Source organism: Saccoglossus kowalevskii, chromosome 12 (assembly GCF_978046115.1).
Source record: "Saccoglossus kowalevskii chromosome 12, keSacKowa6.1, whole genome shotgun sequence".
Classification (NCBI taxonomy): Eukaryota; Metazoa; Hemichordata; class Enteropneusta; family Harrimaniidae; genus Saccoglossus; species Saccoglossus kowalevskii.
This window is the reverse complement of record NC_140652.1, coordinates 27,518,975-27,541,490: the sequence shown is the minus strand read 5'-3', so window position 1 is coordinate 27,541,490 and position 22,516 is coordinate 27,518,975. Positions and strand designations below refer to the sequence as shown.

Sequence of the window (22,516 nt, the reverse complement as noted above, 5' to 3'; positions counted from 1 at the left end):
CGTCACTGTAAATCTCCATCTTAATGGTGCAATATTGCGGTCTTTACAAATTTACGTGTCTAGAACTTGAAATAATAGGTCGCACCAAAGCGTTCCTGGGTGGGTGGGATCTTTAAACAGTTTGCAGGTATAGATTATAAATTTATAGATTACGCCTTTTCTAGTTATAAAATGGACAGTTTATTATCGTCATTTCTATAAATTAATTCAAGGGAATATGTCGAAGTCGTGACATCCGTATTTTGAAGTCGTGATATCATTTTTTGTAAATTTAGTTGAAATTGTCTTGTGTATTACATTCAATGCGATACTAAGACATTTAGAATACATATTGACATAAAGGTGGAACAGTTTAGCTAAGCGCCATTCATTGTCATGGATTAGATCGCCAATTGTTGTTATACCTGCTTCTAAGTGTGTGAGATTCAATGGCGTTTTGTGTCGATGATATAGAATTAGTTTATTGTGAAACAACGGTTCTAAAGATATCGCTGTACAAATTGCAGACGGTATAAAGTGATTCGTGTTGGTAGATGCTCAAATCTTTTTCCGTCTTTATTCATTGGTAGTGACAACTTCTGCAGGTACCCGGTGCTTCCCTTGCCACAAAAAAAATCAAGAAGCTTTCTTTGGATAAATTCAACAATATGCGTGGAGGCCCGACACACCAACCCGTGAAGCAGTTTGGATACTACTAGATTGTTAAATACAACATCACGCCCTCTATAGAACATGGCAGGTGCATATTTGTTCCATTGGTATAGTTTTGCCACAACATTGTCTCAGATACCCGAACTGTTTTACCCGTGAATGTAGAATCTTTTTCAATGAAGATGCCGAAGATGTTAAGCCCGTTATGTTCACACCTATATTAAGTGGTTTATCAGTTCTAGTTTTCTATGCACAAACCCTTAATCCCTGTAATTATACCATAGATGATGCATGAATTCGTAGATTGAGAGCCATTCGTGCAGTTTAATAAGATCGTGGGTTTCGGTTACGAAAAATATGATGTCATCGGCATATGCAATATGGTTAATTTTTTGTCCAGGTATGTTATTGATCACGACACCATGAACGCCGCATTGGGTACGAATCTTGTGTAGAAGCGGCTCTATAGCAATATTGTACAATTGTCCTGACAGCGAACATCCCTGTCGGATACCATAAACTGCATGGACTAGTCAATAGGTCTTTTATGCAAACAATACTTTCTGTGTCCGTATATAAACGTTGTATATATTTAATCAGTTCTGGACCAAACACAAAGGTTTTGAAGGTTTTCAAAAGGTATTAATGGTGCACCCGATCAAAAGGTTTTTCCTGGTGGAGAGATACAATACCAAACGTTATATTTAGATCATTAGCATATGTAACGACGTCTCTGACGAGGTGTTTATTGTCGGATATCTGTCGTTCAGGAATGGAATAATTGTGGTCGGTATGAATAATGTCACATAAGACATTTTTTTAAGCGGATAGAAAACGCCTTTGTTAAGATTTTATAGCGTGTGCATATCAAGCTCACTGGGCACCAGTTTTTGAGAAGATTAATGTATCCTTTATTTGGTATTACCGACTCTTAAAAAATAGAGAGAAGCTTCAAATACATGATGGAGATCGATGCCCAAATGTAATTATATTATTCAGCGGGTAAAACATTTTTACCCGGAGTTTTGTTGTTAGAAATCAGTTTCATCGCATTTGTCAGTGACAGGTCATGTGTCATACGTGATAGGTGCGTCACAATTATCACGTTTGACACTAGCCAATTGGGGTAAATCTGCCAAAATTATATTTTGGCACTCCAATGAGACATTATATGGGGGGGGGGGGGGAAATCTCTGTAGCTGCATGCTTGTTTGCGCATTCCACATTGTGGTTCAGTAACTTCGCCGTTCGGCTGTTCTAACTGCGTCATAATTTTCCTATTTTCTTTGTATTTCTCAAGATCTTGAAAAAACTTCGATTCACAGAATTAGTGCTCTCCTTTGTTATTTTCATACACTGTAGATCTTGGTGCACTTTCATGTTTTTCATTAAAACACACCGTTTTAATACAGAACGCACTGTTGTAATTAAAAACGTGTATTATATGATAAAACATTTGCTATCAAAAGAGTAGTGTTTTAGTATTTTTAGTACCTCGTGGCCTAACGGATTTTATTTATCCGCATTTAGTGAACAGTAGTTGTACTTCCAATCACATCTGAGCATTCTCACATATGATTTAAACATGTGATTCTTATCGAAAAATGTTCAATTTGGAACACTTCAGAAAGCAAAATAACCAACGACGTTTCAACCCGAAACACCAGACTATAAATATTTCGCAAAGTGTTAATATACAGTGTAAATTTAGGTGTTTTAAAACATGACACGTTTTTGTCACCGCTTTAAAATCACTTTTAAATTTCTAATTAAACACATTGAGTGTTTTTCTTACAACACTACTGTTTAAAAATAAGACATTTTTACTGTTTTGTGATAAAACATTTAAAGCGCTTATAAGCTCCTATTCTATTGGCGGAGCCACGATGTTGAATTCCAATATGGTGATTACCACGTACCTGTGCGAATTTACCTCTTATTTAAACGAGTTCCTCCAAGCCTCTAAAAATACCTAACCATTCAATTGTTATTTAGAAATTCAATTGATACAATAAATACAATAAGTAATCAAATATTGAACAATAAATTAGTTTGCTACTTCTTTTCAAATATTTTGAGATACCTTTCGTAAACGACGGTCGACATTATTATTATTATTATTATTATTATTAATATTATTATTATTATTATTATTATTATTATTATTATTATTATTATTATTATTATTATACTTTATTTCAGACTCAAAGGTCCATAGAGAAATTACAACAGAAACAACATTATTTATAAAGAAGGCGCCTATAATTGCACCAAAAACTTGACCTTAGAAATAAATCACTGTTTATACAACTATCAATTATACTATTGTCACTCTGAAACAATCACTGTTTAATTTTAAGATTTTCTATGAAGTGTTGAAAAATTTAAAATATTTCTTCTGACACAATTACCACTTGCACTGCTCGACCTCTCTAATTTAAAAATCAACCAAAGTGCATTGTTGTACGCTACATGCAGAGCACGCAACTGCTTAACAGTATAATTGCTCCATACATTTAAGCAATAGATACTATATAAAAATGAGCGAAAAAGAGTACATTTCACATGATCCGAACACTCCCCAAAGTTTCTCAAAATGAGATTTGCCCTTGCATAAATTGACCTGAGTTGTCTACGCATGTCTCTAGCATCATCTCCAGAGGCTGACACTATGTATCCAAGGTACTTTATATCATCAACAAATTGTAATGGTTTGTTATACAAATATACAGACGGAACTCTGGCTTGTTTCCAATATTTTGGGGGAAAAAACCATACATTTTGTTTTTATTGGATGAAATATAATATCATGTCGTATACCATACTTCTCACATATTTCAATCAATTTACGAAGTGCCTTCACCGACGGAGACATTAACATCAAGTCATCGGCGTAAAGTAAATTATGTATAGGCACACCTGCTAAATGGCATCCCACTTATCACTGAGCTCGTCTACATACAATGCAAATAATTTTGGTGACAGTATACTTCCCTGGCGGACACCGTTAGTCACATTAAAGCTACTTGTAACCACCGAAGCCCACCGTACACAGAAAAGCTGGCTGCTATACAAAACCATTAATGGAACACCTCTATTAATTAACTTACTGAAAAATGTCCAATGATTCACCCGATCGAACGCTTTAGATGCGTCCATAAAACAAGCGAATACCGGCGACTGGTGCCACATATAAAATTCTATAAAAATACACATATCTGTCGAGTGCCTCGGCTTGAAGCCAAATTGATAGTTACTGGTATGAATATACTTCTCGAGTCAGGTTAGCAAACACGATTCTAAAACTTTAGATAAAACGCACACAATTGCCACAGGTCTATAATTTTCGTTTGACGATACATCTTTGGACGTGTATTTGACGATAGGAACAATAAGAGCATTCGTCAAACTACCAGGCAGTTTCCCGTGCACAAGGAATGCAGTAAAACACAGACCAAGAATTGAATAAAGGTTTAAATTGGAACATATCACGTGTTCAGAGACCAGATTGTCCATACCCATGGCTTCAACTTTCTCTAACCTGTTCATCGCCTGCGCGATTGCCTGTGACGTGACTATCATATCGTTGTCAATTTCAATGTCGTGTATTGATGTCGCCACGTTGTTTTTCTTTGCACAATCATTTACACAGTTAAGAATAGATGAATAATGCTGTTTACACATATCCGATATGCACAAATCGCCATTACATCCGTCTACAGTGCTAGGTAGTGGGCATGATCTATTAGTAACCGTTCGGACCGAATACCAGAATTTACGTGTGTCATAATGATATAATTTACTAGCCATTTTGTTTGCTTTAATTTGATTATCATTCCTCCTGCACATCCAAATGCTAATTTAAACTGCGCACGTGTTTTGCGCATTAGTTCATAAATTATACCTGTGCGCGGTTTGCCATTCGACACCCATAATCTGAACGAATCTCTCGCAATGTGGTGAAAATCACGAACTTGGTCATTCCACCCCGGAACTACTTTATTCTTTCCAGTTTTAGATTTTGGTATACAATGCTGGGCCGATTACTCCAACGATGTCACTATATTAGTATATAATTTATACAACTCCTCAGTATGGTTGTCATTAATACAGTTCGGATTACAACAGCTTAGTGCATTCTTGGGGAGGTCGAGATTTTTCAGTAGATGACCTGATTTTAAACAATATTCATTCAGGTCCTTTGCGGTCTCTTTGTTCCAATTAAGAAAAGTCACGTGTTCACTGATCGTTTGGTCGTTATTCCTAAAATGAACTAGACCTGCCAACTTGACTGTCACGCTCATCGTGCATAATATTAATACTTGATATAGCTTTATGCACCGAATATGTGCTAACACAAGGGTCCAACCAAGCGGTACTACCATGGGCTTCACTATAAAACGTGAAATTATCGTTGTCTTTGCCAAGCAAACTAAAATCAGAAATAAATAAGCTGTTTTCAGTGGAAAATCGCTCAAGCTTCAGACCAAATGATTCCAGCGTTGAAATCTCCTAGAACAATGACATTCGCCGAATCAAATTCTTGAATGATACAATCATTCTTTCCCAAACACATAAGAAAGCTGTCATAATTGTCATTTGCACACGTAGGCAAGTAAGAACAAATGATAAGAAGTTTTGTTGCATCATTGCAAAGTTCCACTGCAATTAATCTACAGTCATTTGAATATTTGATTTTCACCATATTACCCAATGACTTTCGCCACATTATTGCTACACCACCATATGGTGTAGTATTATTATTAGTATTACCTTCGAATTAATACCCCACTGGGCCATGAAGCAGGACTTAATAGTCGATAAGACACTTCCCGATTAGATTCGACAACAAACGAGGAATATGTATCAAACTTCGATTTAAGTTATTCACATTTTACTTCAAGATTGATCGACTTCTTCAGGTAACTGCACATGTCCTCCGACTTTGTGGTTGGTGCTAATCGAGATAAGAATAACTTGAAGGGAGGATTAGGGCGAACCGCTGTAGTGGCACATGATTCATCCACACTGGCTATTCCAACTATCGGCTGAGGGCGCCTTCGTATCCTGCTCTTGACCATTGTAAAGCCCTTATCATCACGCACAGGTGCCACATTCATGGTTACCTTGGCAACTATTTCACTATTTCGAAACCACCATCCATCGTTATTAAGTGGTGTTACATTCCTACTTACACTAGGAACACTCGACTTCACTTTTGTTGCATAAGTGGTCGTATTGCCCTCTTTCATCAGAGAGTGCTTTTCCACAAAACCTGTATAAACGTGACTAGACTGATTATATCACCCTGGCAGTAAACTAACCGTTGAGACACCTCGCCACAGTCTTCACATCGAAGAGAACTCATGTCAATCGACAATCGTCAGTTAACTGACACAACAACGTACACCGTTCACAGCACACTTTAAATTGTCTAATTCACAGGCATTGAATAGTCTCTCAAACATCAACTTTTTCTAAGATGTTCATGGTACATTCATAAAACCATATACTCACTTCTACATCCGATAGCGAATTTTGAAGAAATATTCGGTTTTTTCCTAAACAAACCTGAATGTATTATGATATTCTTACTCCGTTACGAAGCATGTGGAAAGTGTAATTGATAGAGCCAGCGTAGACAGTTGTGTATTACATTGAAATTTGCGGCGGCCTTCATTAGTTTCGTTATGTGCGGGATAACTGATTAAACGCAAGTTCATGAATTTACAGGACCAGAGAATTCCATAACACATCACATCCATGATCTGAGTTACCAAATAAAATCATTGAAATGTTGCAGAATTCAACAAGGAATTGCAGTTCAGTTCGTGTTTGGGCATATTTTCGTTTTAACATTACATGCGCGTTAGTTTATAACAACAATAATATTTTACATCGTATCTCTTTTTCCAATATCGCATTGCTTGAAACAATAATAATAATAATTTAAACATTACTCACTGAAATTTGATAATATTATACTTCACAGATTTTAAAAGGAACGATCGGAGCGGACAAGATGATACTGCTAATATTCGGAATTAATTTTGTCCTGTTAATATTTGGGTTATTGTTAGTTTGATGCCTTCCCTCGTCTTCTATGCGAAAAGAGATCTGGTTTAAGAGGTAGATATAGTTTTACAAAATACCACACTATCCGTTGTAGGGGTGATGAATATAAGTAATCATTCCATTTGAGGGATAGAAAAGTAAAAAGATGAATTAAATAAAATAGACTTAGTGCATATATTCAGAGTCAAGTGTTGAGTGTGCCCGGAGGGGCTGATTAATGCGGTTTGTAACGAACGTAGTACTAGCGCTTCAGTCACTTGGATAATTAAACAGTCTGCGGAATGCATTATTATAACATACTTTAAGAGCGTTCATGTTCGATTTACGGTAAGTGCACCACAATTGGCTGCAATAAAAAATGGAACAAACCGTTTGATAAAATGCATTTCACACGATAACTGCATTTGGTGAATCTACGTAACATACTGTTAGCTCTCATGCAGAACGACCGTCTCTGGTTGTCAATCTCCATATTGTTATTTAAATCCGCAGTCAATACGTGACCGAGGTAAGTTAATGTCAATACCATATATATTAATTGCAGGTAAAGTGTCAAGTTTAAGACGTCATGAAAAGTGCATACATTTTGTTTTTGATAAGATTATATTCAATATAATGGTGGATCACATAGATTTCACAAACATGTACAAGTTTTCTCAAACCCTTGATAGAGGGCGCGATCACACACATAACTAAGGCTATTAATTAATGTTTTGCAACAAGGCACCCGCTCATGGTATTATTGAGCTGGATTTTCAAGTTATCCACACACACATTGAATAAGACTGGCGACATAACACCCCCTTGTCGCACCCCATTAGATACAGAGAATAGTCGCGAGACAGAATTACTCCACCTGATGGAATAGTATTGCGAGGAATACCAGTTCACAAGAAATTGTACGATGTATGGTGGAGCCTTACGGTCTACTAGTTTGCTAAACAGCGTCCAGTGGTTGACTTTGTCAAAAGCTTTCGACGCATCAAGAAAACAAACAAAGACATTGCTACCGAGAGAGTTATAATGACGAATAAGCTCTTTTAAAACGAAAACGTAGAATGATTCTTTTTAAAACCTAATTGATTGCTGGTAGTCATGAGGTAGAGTTCACACCTCTCAAGAAGCAAGTGTTCCACTAGTTTTGATATTACTGTTGTAATGGCAATATGACGGTAGTTGTTCTTGCTGGTCACATCTCCATTTTTGTTCTTCAACAGAGGAAGAAGAATAACGTTTGACATCTCAAGAGGGATATATCCGTGGACAAACATAGATGAGATACACATAGACAAATGCACATTAACAGACAAGCAGTCGCGCAGAGACAATCAGAGCCACGCGACTTTTGAGTTGGAAGCTTACCGATCATATTCGCAATGTCCACACTAGATACAAAATACCGTTATTATCACAGTCAGATATATAGTTATGAACTTTTGCTTTATATTGATCATTCTTCACGGAATTTAACGGAGTTTTTTTGTTTGTATGAACCTGCTTCCAGAATGCACTGCACTCATTATTTATACAGGATTTTGCAATATAATCACCTCTAGCCTGTACTTCTAGGTGCAACTACGTAGTGGAAGCTTGAATTTTGATCTTGATGATAGCATCATATGGTGAATGAAACCTTGTCTGGGTTTGCCAGCATCTCACCACACAAGAAAACATTCACGAGCCCTATCATGGGCGTCTTTAACAAGATCATTCCAGCCCGGAACTGGAACAAAACTGACCGTAGATTTAACTTTAAACGATAAATGTTTTCATTTCACTGATTTTTTCAGTCCAGTCACAATATCTTTGTAGAACCGATTAATGTCACTACAATGATTACTATCTTTACAATTAATATCTGAGCATTAAATGGCTTCCTCTGGAATGTCAATGGTTTTCAAATATAGCTCAATGTGCTTTGTATAATTTATCAAATTGTGTGGTTTGGCTTTCGTCCAATCAATGTGCATGTCACGTGGTTTAGCCTGGCTGGGGGATTGGCAGTTGGTGTGGATCAACTTTTGGGATTCGCACACAATGGTCATTGGCCTACTCGATTTGATTGATCTACAGTTGTAGGTTACAATTCTGAGACGATCTGCCATGGAGAGGGAGTTAGTTACGACGATTATAGAATCTACGCACGAGCGCCCCCTTCGGCCACGATTCGGGATTCATAAGTTTAAAAAAGTCAGACACTGAAGAAGAATGAGAAGTATGTGTCATATTTAGTAACCAATTTTTCACATTTAACATTGACTACATTCAAGTTTGCCTGGACATATGCTTCAATCATGTCCACTGTAGTATCTGGAACAAATCTACTGATGAAAATGTTTGCACGCTTATGAATAATAGAAATATTCCCAGGAAGTTAGCATTGCGATAATGAAGACGACGGTTGCTGTCCTCATTATGGTCACGTTGAGGATCAACTGAGTGTAATTTCTTTTGTTTGAATGACGTCAGCCCATTTAGCAATCCATTAATTAGCGCCTCGGCATAACTACGATGTCTTCGACTTCGTCATCGACGGCTGTGTTGTGATACATAACCATCATTCGTACTGTTATTGTCACTCATGCGTACATCATCATCACCATAATTGGCTGAAATGACAGTATTTTCGTTATGAGCTTCAATGGCAGGTGCTATCGAATTAGCAGTCAATCCATCCTTTTTACCATACATTCTATCTGATCCGGTAATAACAGGGGCATTTACCTCAGTATTGGATGATATATCCAGCTTTTTCTTGATGGCACGAATATTATTAAATATATCTTCAAGATACTTAGAAATTGTATTCACATTATTTAATTTTAAATCACTCGATTTTAAAGTGGGGACAACTAATGTGTCATATTTTAAAACACCTAGATTTACAGTGTAGTAATTAAGAGTGGGTAGACAAAAGGTCATTGTGATTCGTGATTACAATGGAATAACCGTTGTTTTAGAACAAATTATGAAAATTAATCGGTCCTTCTGGTCGTCCATATACTATGCCAAGACACCAACATTCGAGTTGAACATGTGACGTCTAAATACATTTCACTTCATTCACAACACAATCACATATTATGAACATACAGCTTATGCTGGGAAACTATTTTATTTATCCTTAGAAAGGATGTGTAATTAACACTACATTTAGTTAGAAACGAACAACGAGTTCAGCGAAGTCGTTTGCCTCTAATAACGCGAAATAACATAAATCTAGTACATAACTGTTCATCATCACATGGGTAGGTGCAATCCACCTGCCTTTCTGTAGATGTACATCAGTAGTCACAGCTAGGAGAAAGAAACGAATTTGGTGAATTTTAATTTGGTTGGTTGGTAACAATGACTTTTACAAATTAATTCTGAGAAATTTCTAAACATGGTTATCTTCTAAAATTATATACAATACCACTTTTTCGATACCAGTAAAAAATATCTGTATATTAAGAAAACTGTTGAAAAAGAACTTCATTTCAAAACATTTAAACAGCGAAATTGCTGGTTTGCAAGATTACTACCCAAACCTTCTTCAACCGAGGGGCTAAGTGAAAGGAAATATTTTTTTCTCTATACAAATTGTAATCGTAATCCACACTTTGTTATCACAACATTATACAATAAATAACATCCGTTCACTCTGTGTATAAATGTCCGTTTTCTATTCATCCTTCATGTGTATTTAGTTCTTCTTTGGAACTAAAATTGGGATATAACACCTGAACAGACGTAGTAATTAGTGCAATTTAGCATGTAATGTGCAATTAAGATGTAATTAATACCCACCTGCCAGGTACCATCCAACTTTCACCCAGTTCATAAATATCGTGCCTGGACAGTATTTCACCACTAGGTTTCATGAAATCATCTTCAGGGTCACCATTATAATTTCCCAGTAATCCGCATACTTTACCACGCATTGCAGGATCCTTTAAATCAATATTCACACCACGTACGTCTTTGGTCCAAGTCAAGAAAATATACGGTGACCAGATCTCAACGTACATATGCTCGTCTACAATGTTTACTGTACCTTCTTTATTTCCTATTACAGCTGATTTGTTGGTGAACAACTCTCCTTTAATCTGGGAAGCAAGTCGAATTGAATAAGTATATTAGTTTCTTTTCACACAAAGTACTAGTATATATAACTGTTTACTAGTTTTTCAGCAAATTCATATCATACCACGAATGTCATATGCACACTTGCACTGAAACGAGAAAAATATTAATTTGCACCTACGAGATAAGACGAAAGCCGTGGTTAAAAATACTTCCGAAATGAAACAGGAAACAGTCGATATAAAATTGGTTATATAGTAACTTTAGTACCTGGCATTCTAAACAAGTGTTACCTCATCATGTATTCATATGCCCCGTGGGCAATTTCAACAAATGTGTAATGCAAGTTTTTTATTGTCTCAAACACATCGTCCAATAGTTAGTATGTAAATGTTTATCTATAAGGTTTAGGAAAATAGTCATTATTTACAATAAAATACCATTATGCCATTTTGTGGGTGTAACAGTGAGTTAAAATTTTATATTACCAGAAAGGCGTTGTTCCGTATAATCCGCAGCAACTGCTTTCCGTCAACATCAATGTTAACTGCTTCTACTCGTGTTAAAGGCTTGTTTCTTAATTCAGAATATTTGCCTCGTAAGTCAACGGTGATTCTAAATGATGGATGAGTCATACCTCTACAGTCTTGAGTGAGTACGTACGTACAAAGTCCTTGGAAGTTGTACTTCACCCCATCAAATGTCGTGAAGTGGGGGTCTTTTTCTACACCCGGACCTAATATAAAATATTTTATAGTATGAGTACTTCAGTCACACAGTATCCTAACAGCCGCGAATCGTTATATTTCCCGGGAATGTGTGCAACGTAAAACCTGTATTAGAACACAGAGTTTAACTCGTCTCAGTTTAACTGACATTCTTATTCTTCGAATGATACACAGTTTCTATTAATGTTATTAGATCGTAAAACTGTTCATCTGGAACAGACTCTTCCCATCTGTGAGATGTAACTTTCTATTACTAGTACCACAGTATCCAATGCTACCAATATATGTACAGCTATGAATGAGTAATAGTGTACAGATGATTATTTATACAATCAACTGCATCTTATGTTCTGGATACATTTTGTAAAAAGTCTCTTCCGTTAAATTTGAAAAATTTCGAACATGTAACTTTCGGTGCCTGGAGGTAGATATATAACTTTGGTTAGGCCTACGTGGCAGCTCCCCACCCACTAGTCCGTCGTGAGTTGTCAATTGTGTTGTTGTCTGATTTCAAAAACAAGTTTGTATGGGAATTCATCTACATAAATATACTTCAAATAGGTTCCATTTCTGTGTCATTAGCATTTGAGATTTGATTCAATTCGTTTTTTATTTAATTTGTTTAAAACTCGGAGAAAGTTAAATATTGTAACTACTATGATTGAAAATTCAAGGTCTATTTATCTTTTTTAAATATTAATTACAATTACACAAGTGTACACTCGCATAAAAGACCGCATTGGTTCCTCTTTATTCTGTTCGTATTGACATGCAATGTGTATTCATGTACACGTATGCATAAATAAAGAATGCCGTTACCACTTATTCTACAATGGTACTGGTCTTACTATGCGCGATTATTTACTCATGCATATGACAATCTACTGACAGAAACATACACCTTTCACTCAGAATATAAATATCACTCACTTGTAGGAGCTGGAGTTGTAGTTGTAGGACCTGTTCAAAAAAATAAATAACATTATTACAGCCACATTTAAAGTTTGGTAAACGGCTGAGATATTAACCAAAGCATAATAATATTATAAAAATACCTAATTAGGTGTCGTGATTGAAAACTTTAATTGACGTTTGCCTAAAGATAATAATTATATTTTTCAGCCCTTCTACTGTATACATGCAGTCTCCGGGCTAGTGTTGCGAACTTCCGTCTCAGTTTTCGTAATATATTTATTGTTTAAATGATATATAATTACCACTGTGGTATGAGCTCAGAAAACATAACATATACCTTTTTAGTTGTATAAGAGTACAACTATTTTATTATGAAACAATCATCCCGCCACACACTTTTCATTAAAATATACTAGAATAACACTATCACCATAGAATATAATGTAGAATTTAACTAAACTTTAGTTTCGAGAGGAACAGCAATCCTTATAGTTAACTTTTTAGTTGGACACTATATAGTGTTTTCGTCGCGCCGATAATGTTGTGATCTACTATAGTGGGCGGAGAGGCGTGAAAGAGTATACATCCAACATTTAATTTATTTTATACTAATCTTACGGCAATATAATTCAAGAATGCTACCACTACAACCGTACATTTTAAGCATCACAGCTTAAGGTATAGATGCAGCTTCTTGGGCAATTTCGGAGCGCTTTTACACAATACTGATATTCAACCTCTCAAAACAACAACTTTTGGAGCTATTTATTTTAACCTGAACTGAATCATTCGCTCAGCGTCAATTTAACCACCGTCTATAAGTAATAGCGTTATGGTGCACGATGTGTATTAATATATTTTATTTATATGCACCGATGACGGAAATAACCATATGCAAATGATATACTTCCTAGTGGTAGTTCAACACCCATGTAGATAAAAACGCATACCGACACTGAATCTGTAGCTATGACAGTGAAACTAGTGACTGAATCGCTATCCCCCATTGACTGTTAAACTTTTGTAAACTACTGAAAAATAAAGATGTGTCACTAGGGACATTGTAATAACCAAAGAAGTAGAAATTGAACCTGGTGATTACACGACGTACGTTTGAATATATTTTGGTGTATTCTATTGAAGAAAGTAAGTTGTGAGTAAAGGGAATCCTCTGACCAGTTTCCACCCCGTCGATGTATGCGGGTCTGCGGAAAACGGTTCGCGTAATGGCCTTCTTTTATCAAGATGGGTATAAATATAAATTATTTTCACGCATATAGATGTAAGTAAACAACGCATCGACACTTCAATGAGAGGATATCATGTCTTGCAGTTGTTGATTAGCCAAGAAATGAATACATGTATTTTGGAACCGAAGTTTTCAGATAGAATGGACGGGATTACATATTCCGCTGATTGTTACCGTATATTGTCTTACAACTGAAAACGGTCAAAATCCTGTTGTCGATTTAATTGTGCTCGTAAATGTGTTTAAATGTGTGGCGACAGTTGGGGCGTTTGGAGCTGATGTAATCGCGATGAACTTCCCACGTTTTTGCAGCCGAGGGTTTCTTCAATGAGAAATGTTGGGTTCGCCCCCAGAACCGACAGAATTTGGCATAAAATACGACGCAAGTGTATGGTTCTACCATCAGATATTACGGCAGGCAAAATACGTGTTTTTTTAATATATTCTGGTGCTAAACTTTAGAAATGGGCAACAGATAAATAACTCGATACGATTTTTTTAAATCCACGGTCGGGTATGTTACTTCCCTTTTAGAAACCATTATCAAATATAGATTTACACAATCAGCAATCAGACATAAAATTTCAGTGTATTAATGCAAAAAATGCAAAGAGAATAATAATGTAAAAACCCAACTGCCAGGTATAAATTCTTTACTGAAATCGATGTGATGCGGTGTTAATCTATTAACTTCATATCAAATATTATTTCATTGAATAAATCCACAGTCGGGTATGTTACTTCCCTTATAGAAACCATTATCAAATATAGATTTACACAATCAGCAATCAGACATAAAATTTCAGTGTATTAATGCAAAAAATGCAAAGAGAATAATAATGTAAAAACCCAACTGCCAGGTATAAATTCTTTACTGAAATCGATGTGATGCGGTGTTAATCTATTAACTTCATATCAAATATTATTTCATTGAATAAATCCACGGTCGGGTATGTTACTTCCCTTTTAGAAACCATTATCAAATATAGATTTACACAATTAGCAATCAGACATACAATTTCAGTGTATTAATGCAAAAAATGCAAAGAGAATAATAATGTAAAACCCAACTGCCAGGTATAAATTCGTTACTGAAATCGATGTGATGCGGTGTTAATCTATTAACTTCATATCAAATATTATTTCATTGATTATTGTGATATCCGTCGAGAACAGTGTGACTCATTATCAAACACGTATGCAAAGATCCCGTGTAATTTGTTTTAAATTAGGAAGATTAGTGAAACTTAATCATTATTGTAACACAACAATATTTCATGCGTATGTTCCAACTTGATATTATTGGTGCTAATACACATGTTGGTACTTACATGGGCCAAGAGTTTGCTCTTCGCACTTTGGCGCCTCTCTTTTTCCATCAATTGTAAAGCATACCTTAATATGCACTGATGATTCAGTATTGACAGGTATTTTAACTTCAAATGTAGCTTGGCCAATAGGTACTGTTATTGTATTTTTAATAGTTGTACCATCTGTAGTAACTTCAGTTGTGACAGTCGCTGTTTTACCATCGGATTTATCCAATATACCGATTATATTTAATAGTTTCTTGCACACTTCCCATAATACTTTTAAATCTTTCCATCCTGGAAAACAATATTATAGAAATGTTATGACGATAATGGTAACAATTGTACTCTAGAATTGTTGACATTTACAATACTGTCACGTTTGAAGAGTTACTTGCACAAATAGTTGTCTGTTCAATAGTCATGTCATACCCATCCACACACTCCAACGGAGCTTATTTAGTTTTACCTTTCCATCTGTGTTATTGGCATGTCATTGTATTTTCATAACACATTGCCACTTTTCTGATCATTAAACCGTTCATTATTAATTTATCATTTCGAAATTACCGAATTCGTGGGATACTGTATGTTAGAATCGCGGTGTTTTTGGAATTTATCTTTATTTTTATATAAAAAGTCTGAACAATAATAAATTATATTTATGAATTTGTAGGAATCCATGAGGAATAGTTATACAAGTAGGTATTTCTTGGGTGTGCTCTCTTTGATTTTGAATCGAATACGAAGAGACGAAAAAAAAGAATTTCGAATAAATGGACTACCCTACTATAAATAAAAATATAATATGTGATTTTTGTTTCGAGGAGTGCCCTAAAAATCTAACTAAAATAAAGTCTAATAACAGCTATCTAATGTATTATGCACATCAAAATAGTCATATGACTTATTTTTAAAAAAAAAACATTCACTGTGTGGCTTGTGCTTTGATACTGTGTTGTTTTGGGTACCGATCTGTGCCACAGTGTGCAAACAATTGTAGCTTTATTGTTCCTAGTTTTGAATATATAAATTGATATCTGATCTCTGCTCACTGTTATATGGTTATAATCTGCGGCACAAAACACTAATCACAGACGTCATTCATTTTAACTGTGACACATTATTGTAAATTTCTCGCCTCTAAAAACAAGTACCCCTAAAATGCTATATTCTAAGAACAATATAGGCTTAATTTTCGACCTTAAAATGCACAGAACGTGAACGATATCTTTTTTTCCACTTGCTCCAGTGACTAGATTCCAATATTCTCTTAAAACATCTGCAAAACGTTATAAAAGTTGTGAATTTAAACCTATTTCGACTTCTAAAAACCCCAAAATGTGATCTTAAATGGCTAAATCAAGAGGACAGCCTCAACAGCGTAAATAGTTTCTTATTGGGATAAACAGTTACATACATGACTGCTTCTAACAACAGATGTAAAGATTGTAGAAGTACGTTTCAAATTTTGCCAGTAAAAATAGAATGAGTCGTAATGTTCGTCCAGAAAAATAGCGTCAGGAAGGACATTGGGTCAAGAAGGAATTCATTTCGACTGCTGGATAGTGTGATTAATAGTTATGTGTTACAATACAAATAAGTATATATTAATTTGCAGTAGAGTAGCTTTAACCCACACGCTTCAATATGTTGTAAGTTGCGTTTGTGTAAAGCAGTGTTTTGGATGCTGTTATTGTTACAGTATGAGTATCTATGGTATTACATTGTTTATCAGTGACAAAAGAAAAGAGTATGTTACAATCTTATTAAGGATGTTTTCTGACTCTGGGTGGACTGTAATCATCTGATTATCATAACAATGGTCCCTGGGGAGGATTATGATAATTGACCATGATTTGCATGGCATATGTGAAACAGGAAAACCATGGGGACTGTTTCTAATCAGAATGACCTGCGGTGTGATCACTATGTTCGAGAGTTTGAATGGAAAGGCTAATGTTGTAGGATATGTAATGTACACTAGACCTTATTTATGTTTTTTATTCGTCTATCCCCATGAAGGGTTCAATGCGGTATTCAATTCCTCACAATGAGAACTCATTGTGTCCTGAAAAGCTTGTAAACAAATGCCTATCATACTTTCTTTTGAATCATTTAAAATACATACATTCATAAATTCAGTTACGGCTCACCCACTGTGTATCGTTGAGAGAATTTTAGTCTAACCAATTTTTATAAATATTTTGGTGAATTTTCTTTGATTGTTTGAAACACCTTTGTGTCACCTGGTATAGCCCAGTTGTGGTTTCCTTACTGCATTCGTGAACTCCGATAGCCTCTTAGTACCAACTTCAGAGAGCGTCAGACCAGTTGTGAGAGGTCATATGTCAAGTTTTTTGAAAAACTAAATATCGCTCACTAATACCACATGGTAACCAATCATGAATGGATATCAGTTTAGAAAAATTAGCACGTCTTGCCCAACTGTATCACCTTGCGAATTAAATTCTCAAAACTGCGTGTTAACTATATGGGAATTGATTAATTGGAAATGTGGAAATGAATAAACAAGCAGTCATTTTCGAGCAGTTGTGACACAGAAACACGATATTTATCAGCAAAATGTTAGCATCCATCATAACACTTGACTGTTCTATTGTTCAGCAGGGAGAGAACTTTCGAAACAATAACATTAAAACAACATCATCAACCACCTACAGAATGGTTTTGACTAATGTTAATCTGTAGAAATACTTAGTAGATGTTTTTAACTTCAAATGAATATATTTGTTATTCAAGAACAAAATTGAACATACAAAATGAGGCCAAGTCTGTCAATTGGCCTGCTTGACTTGGAAGTAAAAATAAATAGTATGCTATACAAATAGTATGCTATCTGTATTTATTACCATCGATGAGAACAGTCTCATTACGATGAATCACTGTTATTTATTTGCTTATTTTTAAAATTACCGAAATTAATTTGTTTTACAATTCGCCACCCACCGTTTACTGAATTATTATATACAAATATATATATTCTGTCATGTACTGCTTCATTTCAATGACGGGATGATAGATTTAATGTTAAAGCGGAAGTATTGTGACTAGGATGAAAAGTAATAGACACCACATGTGATCAAGTACAGACAAACATGAACAGTGCAACAACTTTTTGGTTACACACAGCTAATATTTACCAAAGCGTTCTATTAAATCGGCATCTTTTTGTTGTAAAAGTGCTCATGATTCTTCATCATTATATTGTTTCCCCTGTAATAAAATAATGGTAATTTATAAACTGATTTTCCATGGACAACGACGTATTGTTTAACTATACGGTCCCCTTATGCTAGTTATGCTTTCATTGAACAGACTCGCGATGCCATACATATGATATACACAGATATTGATCTTGAATGAATATTGCTTGATTGCTTTCGTCATACACTCGTTCTCTGAAAGTATGCACATAGGTTTGATTTGTTACCTTCACCATTGACTTAAAGGAATTTGTTTTCAATACAGATAGTTACACGTCAGCAAAATCGTCATGTCGCTTCCTGCGTTTTTTTTTTATTTGCTATAACTTGTATTCTTGCCCCGATAGTTATGCGTCAATTTGAAATGTTATAAAAGTGTATCACAGACTCAATATAGATGATAAAGCCACATGACACATTGGTAAAGGTATCTAGATTTATCTGAATAACCCCGACTTGACGCAATTACAATATTATTGTCACACAGTTCGGGAAAGTTGTTCCAAATATGGATAAATATGTAATGCCACAAAACCAATTGTACGGTTAGAACATTGTAGACGTGAGAAAGTATACCTTGTTCCTAGCGAATTCACAGACTACACATTTGTTTAAGCCTGTCATGTTGTATTTTAATGGCAGTGGGCGTTTTCCAGCTTTTCCAGGCATTTGAAATATCTTAATGTAGGTAACACAACCAACCTAAAAAGCGCTAAACTTTGACATACAGAGATGAATTATAACACATATTGATATATTGACTGCATTTTGTATACTTATTTTACATCCGACAACTATTTAGCACATATTTATTTTGTTGAATATATGTATTCCTGAAAATACGAAAGATATACTACAACAGTTATTTTTCTGCGTTAGACTTTAACAATTGTCGCTAGCGAGCCAAGTAAATGTGTTACATAAACCATACTTTGTCTTAAACTTATTACAAGGTGAATTACTGCTATTTGGCACAAATTTCAAAATCGACCATACATTTATAATAATGTCCATGTCACAACAGTAACGTAAACATTTGGGATCGGGTGTTCATATGATTGTTAGGAGAACACGCCATTTTACAAAAATGTGTCTTTCACTTTTACATTTATTGCATAAGTCACACTTGATTGTGTTAAATGTCAGTCTCAGATGGAAGCCTTATATGATCTACTATAATTTATTCTACTTCATCCTGGCTCTGACTCACCAAACCTGCACTGATCTAACGTAACACATATAAATTGGCTCTAAACTGATGTGCATACATTTGTGACAATTGGGTACAGCATTTTACAGGATAACAAACTAAAAAAAATCTTACCGTTACAGTCAAAGTTGCGCAAATTAGCAGTGTAGCTACAATAAAAACTCTGACATGGACCATCTTGATATACTTCTATTCCAGAACAACAGGTTGTCAGTGAGTGAACTGAGAACTGTACTGCTTGGCAAATAATGTCTACAGAGTGACTAGTCTTTACTCCTACATATATAGTCATTGCTAATCAAAACAGCGGATGCACCTGCTACTTTGTAAGTAGAATTAGCTTGTTGAAACGCACGCTTGACGAAAAACGTGTGCGGTTACGGTATTTATGTTAAGACTTAATCAATATATAGAGGATGATTTTGCCAACGATATGTTACTATAAAAACAAATAAGCAAGCAAAGCGCCACTAATATTTTATTGTCAACATTGATATTAAAAATATTCACCGCATCAGCAGAATCATATACTAAATCCGCAAACCCCCGACACTTCTAGGATTGAGTGGCTTGCTCAATAAAATATTACTATAAGTCATTTTAAGACAAATTATGGTGTACCGAAGTCGTTAACGTATATGATAAAAACATATGTATAACATTGGAATGACCATTTCATTCACATCATACTCTAATACCAGGGGTTGATGAAGTCTTGCGGTTTACCCACGCTTGCTTCAATACATGGAATAATATTATTCATATTTAATTGATTATTATATACGCGGCCATATAAAATAGATTTATAACAAAATATTTCAGCAAAAGGAATATTTTCAGGTTGAAACAGAACGTCAAATTGTCCGCGGCCTCTCAGGCATATAAATATATTGCCGCACACTAGCGCCACGGTATAGAGGACCGAATTACGGGAAGAAATAATGTTGTTTCTTAATGAAACGGTGCGTTTTTAATGTGTATTATGAAAAATTCAGCATTATTGTCAGTGTGATAATTTACATTTACAGACAGTGATGTGTGCCTAGATTGTTCATGTTTGTTCGTTTAGGGCTAATATATATTACCCTTAATAATGTGATACTTCTTAATCAACATTGGATACTGTGAATATAGTATGACGATATTATTTGGCAGCTAGAGATGTATTTTGTGGATGTTTGTGGATGTTTGGGACTAATATTTATTGCTTCTAATATTTCAATATTTCAATCCTGGCATCATTAGACAAGCAGGGATTTGTGCATTGCTGGTTTATGTTTGTTAGTTTAATGAGAATACATATGTGCTCTTTAATTTATATATACAATTTCGAGTTGAAATTCCTGATTTTAAATACAGTATGTGATATAATCTGATAGCCATGGGTCTGTGCTTGGCTAGTCCAATTTTCGTTCTCAAAACGAACACAATCTGGCACAAAATTGAAGTGAGAAATAGCTTAGTATGTTATGAACAGTGTTTGTTCTCAATACATTGATACATCTGATGGTCAAATTTGGCATTATACACTGTGAATACAGTAAGATAGTACAAGCAATGTGTGAATTGCTGTCGGAGATTGCTTTTTTCACATTTAAATACTTCAACAGAGAACATTGTGAACCCAGTATGGAAATATACGGGAGTTGACAGCCACAGATATTTGCATTTTTCAAACACAGTTTTTTTGTGCGAGATGGGAGTACATGTTTATTTTTCTTCATACTTCGATAACTCTGATGAACATTCAACATTGATCATAGTGAATGTAGGTGAGAGAGTATTATTTTCTAGTCAGAGGTGCACACAATGTTCGTCTATTTGTGGATATTTGGGGCTAATATTTATTGCACTTAGTATTTCAAAATTGAACCTTTATAATACAGTTTGTAGGTATCACATAGCTGGTATGTGTGTATTGTATGTCTATTACTACGTAGATGTAATTACGTAATATTCGACCTTAATAGTTACATAATTCAATAGTAGACATTGGGAATAAAGTATGAAGATAAAAGTTGTAAGCTAGTGCTCCTCTATTTATTGTTTGTATAGTTAATATTTATTACATCAAAAATGTTGGTAATTCAAATCAATATTGTCAATTTAAGAAACAAGAAATGTGTAAGTTGCTTCATTTTTTCGGTTGGCCTTTAGATTTAATGTAAATAAATCAACAACGGACATTGCCACAGATATTTGCATTGTCTGTGAAGTTTAGTTTTTTGGGCTGATATTTATTACTCTTAATATGTTGATACTTCCGAAGAGTCATTCAACAGTGGATGTAATGAATATAGTACGACTATATTATTTGGCGATAGTCAGCGATATATGTATTGTATGTGGTTTTGTTTGGGAATAATATTTATTGCGCTTAATATTTCACATATTTCGACGGGATCTTCACCATTGAATAGGGTGACAACATATGACCTTGTGTGCATTGCTGGTTCATGTTTTTTTTAATGATAATATATATTTATCGCTATTCATATATCGATAATACTGATGGGAAACTCCACGTTGTAAATACAATACGATGATGAAGTTTGACAGAAAAGCATGTGTACATTCCTTCTGCATTCTTGGGGGAGGGGGTATAATATAAATATTCCAACAGTGGATATTGGGAATACCGTATGAAGATATAAGTTGGCGGCCACTTTGCATGGCGTGTCTAACTTGTCTGTTTGGGGCTAATATTTATACCTTTAAATATTTCAATTTTTTGATGACTTTTTAACAGTGGATATGATGCCATGCGTGTGTTTTTGTATGTTTGGGACTAATGCTTATTACTCTTAATACTTTATTACTTTCGATGAGCCATTCAATATTTGACATAGTGAATATCGTATGATGATACTTTCTAGAAACTAGAGATGTATGAATTTTTTGTCTGTTGGTGGATGTTTTGAAATAATATTTATTTCAGTATTTCTGTCGGGAATTTCAACACTGAGTATTGTAAATACAGCATGATGACACGATTTGACTGACAGGAATTAGTGCATCCAGGAACGGGACATATTCAATATTACAGAAAAGATGTCAATTTGGTCGAAATTAACACCAGTGCGATT

At 35.0% G+C, this 22,516-nt stretch overlaps 1 protein-coding gene across 1 annotated transcript; it reads right to left on the bottom strand.

Moving 5' to 3' along the window:
* Window positions 1–9,943: 9,943 nt before the first annotated feature.
* On the bottom strand, window positions 9,944–15,418 carry LOC146735696 (BMP-binding endothelial regulator protein-like). The gene is made up of 6 exons (XM_085506010.1): window positions 15,388–15,418; window positions 15,015–15,290; window positions 12,450–12,479; window positions 11,280–11,527; window positions 10,516–10,814; window positions 9,944–10,023 (listed from the first exon to the last, which is right to left on the bottom strand). Exons 1-6 carry the CDS (start codon window positions 15,416–15,418, stop codon window positions 10,011–10,013), a joined length of 897 nt encoding a protein of 298 aa, XP_085362136.1. The 3' UTR covers window positions 9,944–10,010.
* Between the last annotated feature and the right edge of the window lie 7,098 nt (window positions 15,419–22,516).

Excerpts from the sequence above, each read along its gene's own strand:
- LOC146735696 (XM_085506010.1), bottom strand. The coding sequence starts at position 15,418 with ATGACTATTGAACAGACAACTATTTGTGCAA. Across the intron at positions 11,528-12,449 it reads TACAACTCCAGCTCCTACAA|GTCCGGGTGTAGAAAAAGAC; the intron begins GTGAGTGATATT and ends ATTTTATATTAG. Across the intron at positions 10,815-11,279 it reads TACGGAACAACGCCTTTCTG|ATTAAAGGAGAGTTGTTCAC; the intron begins GTAATATAAAAT and ends CTTGCTTCCCAG.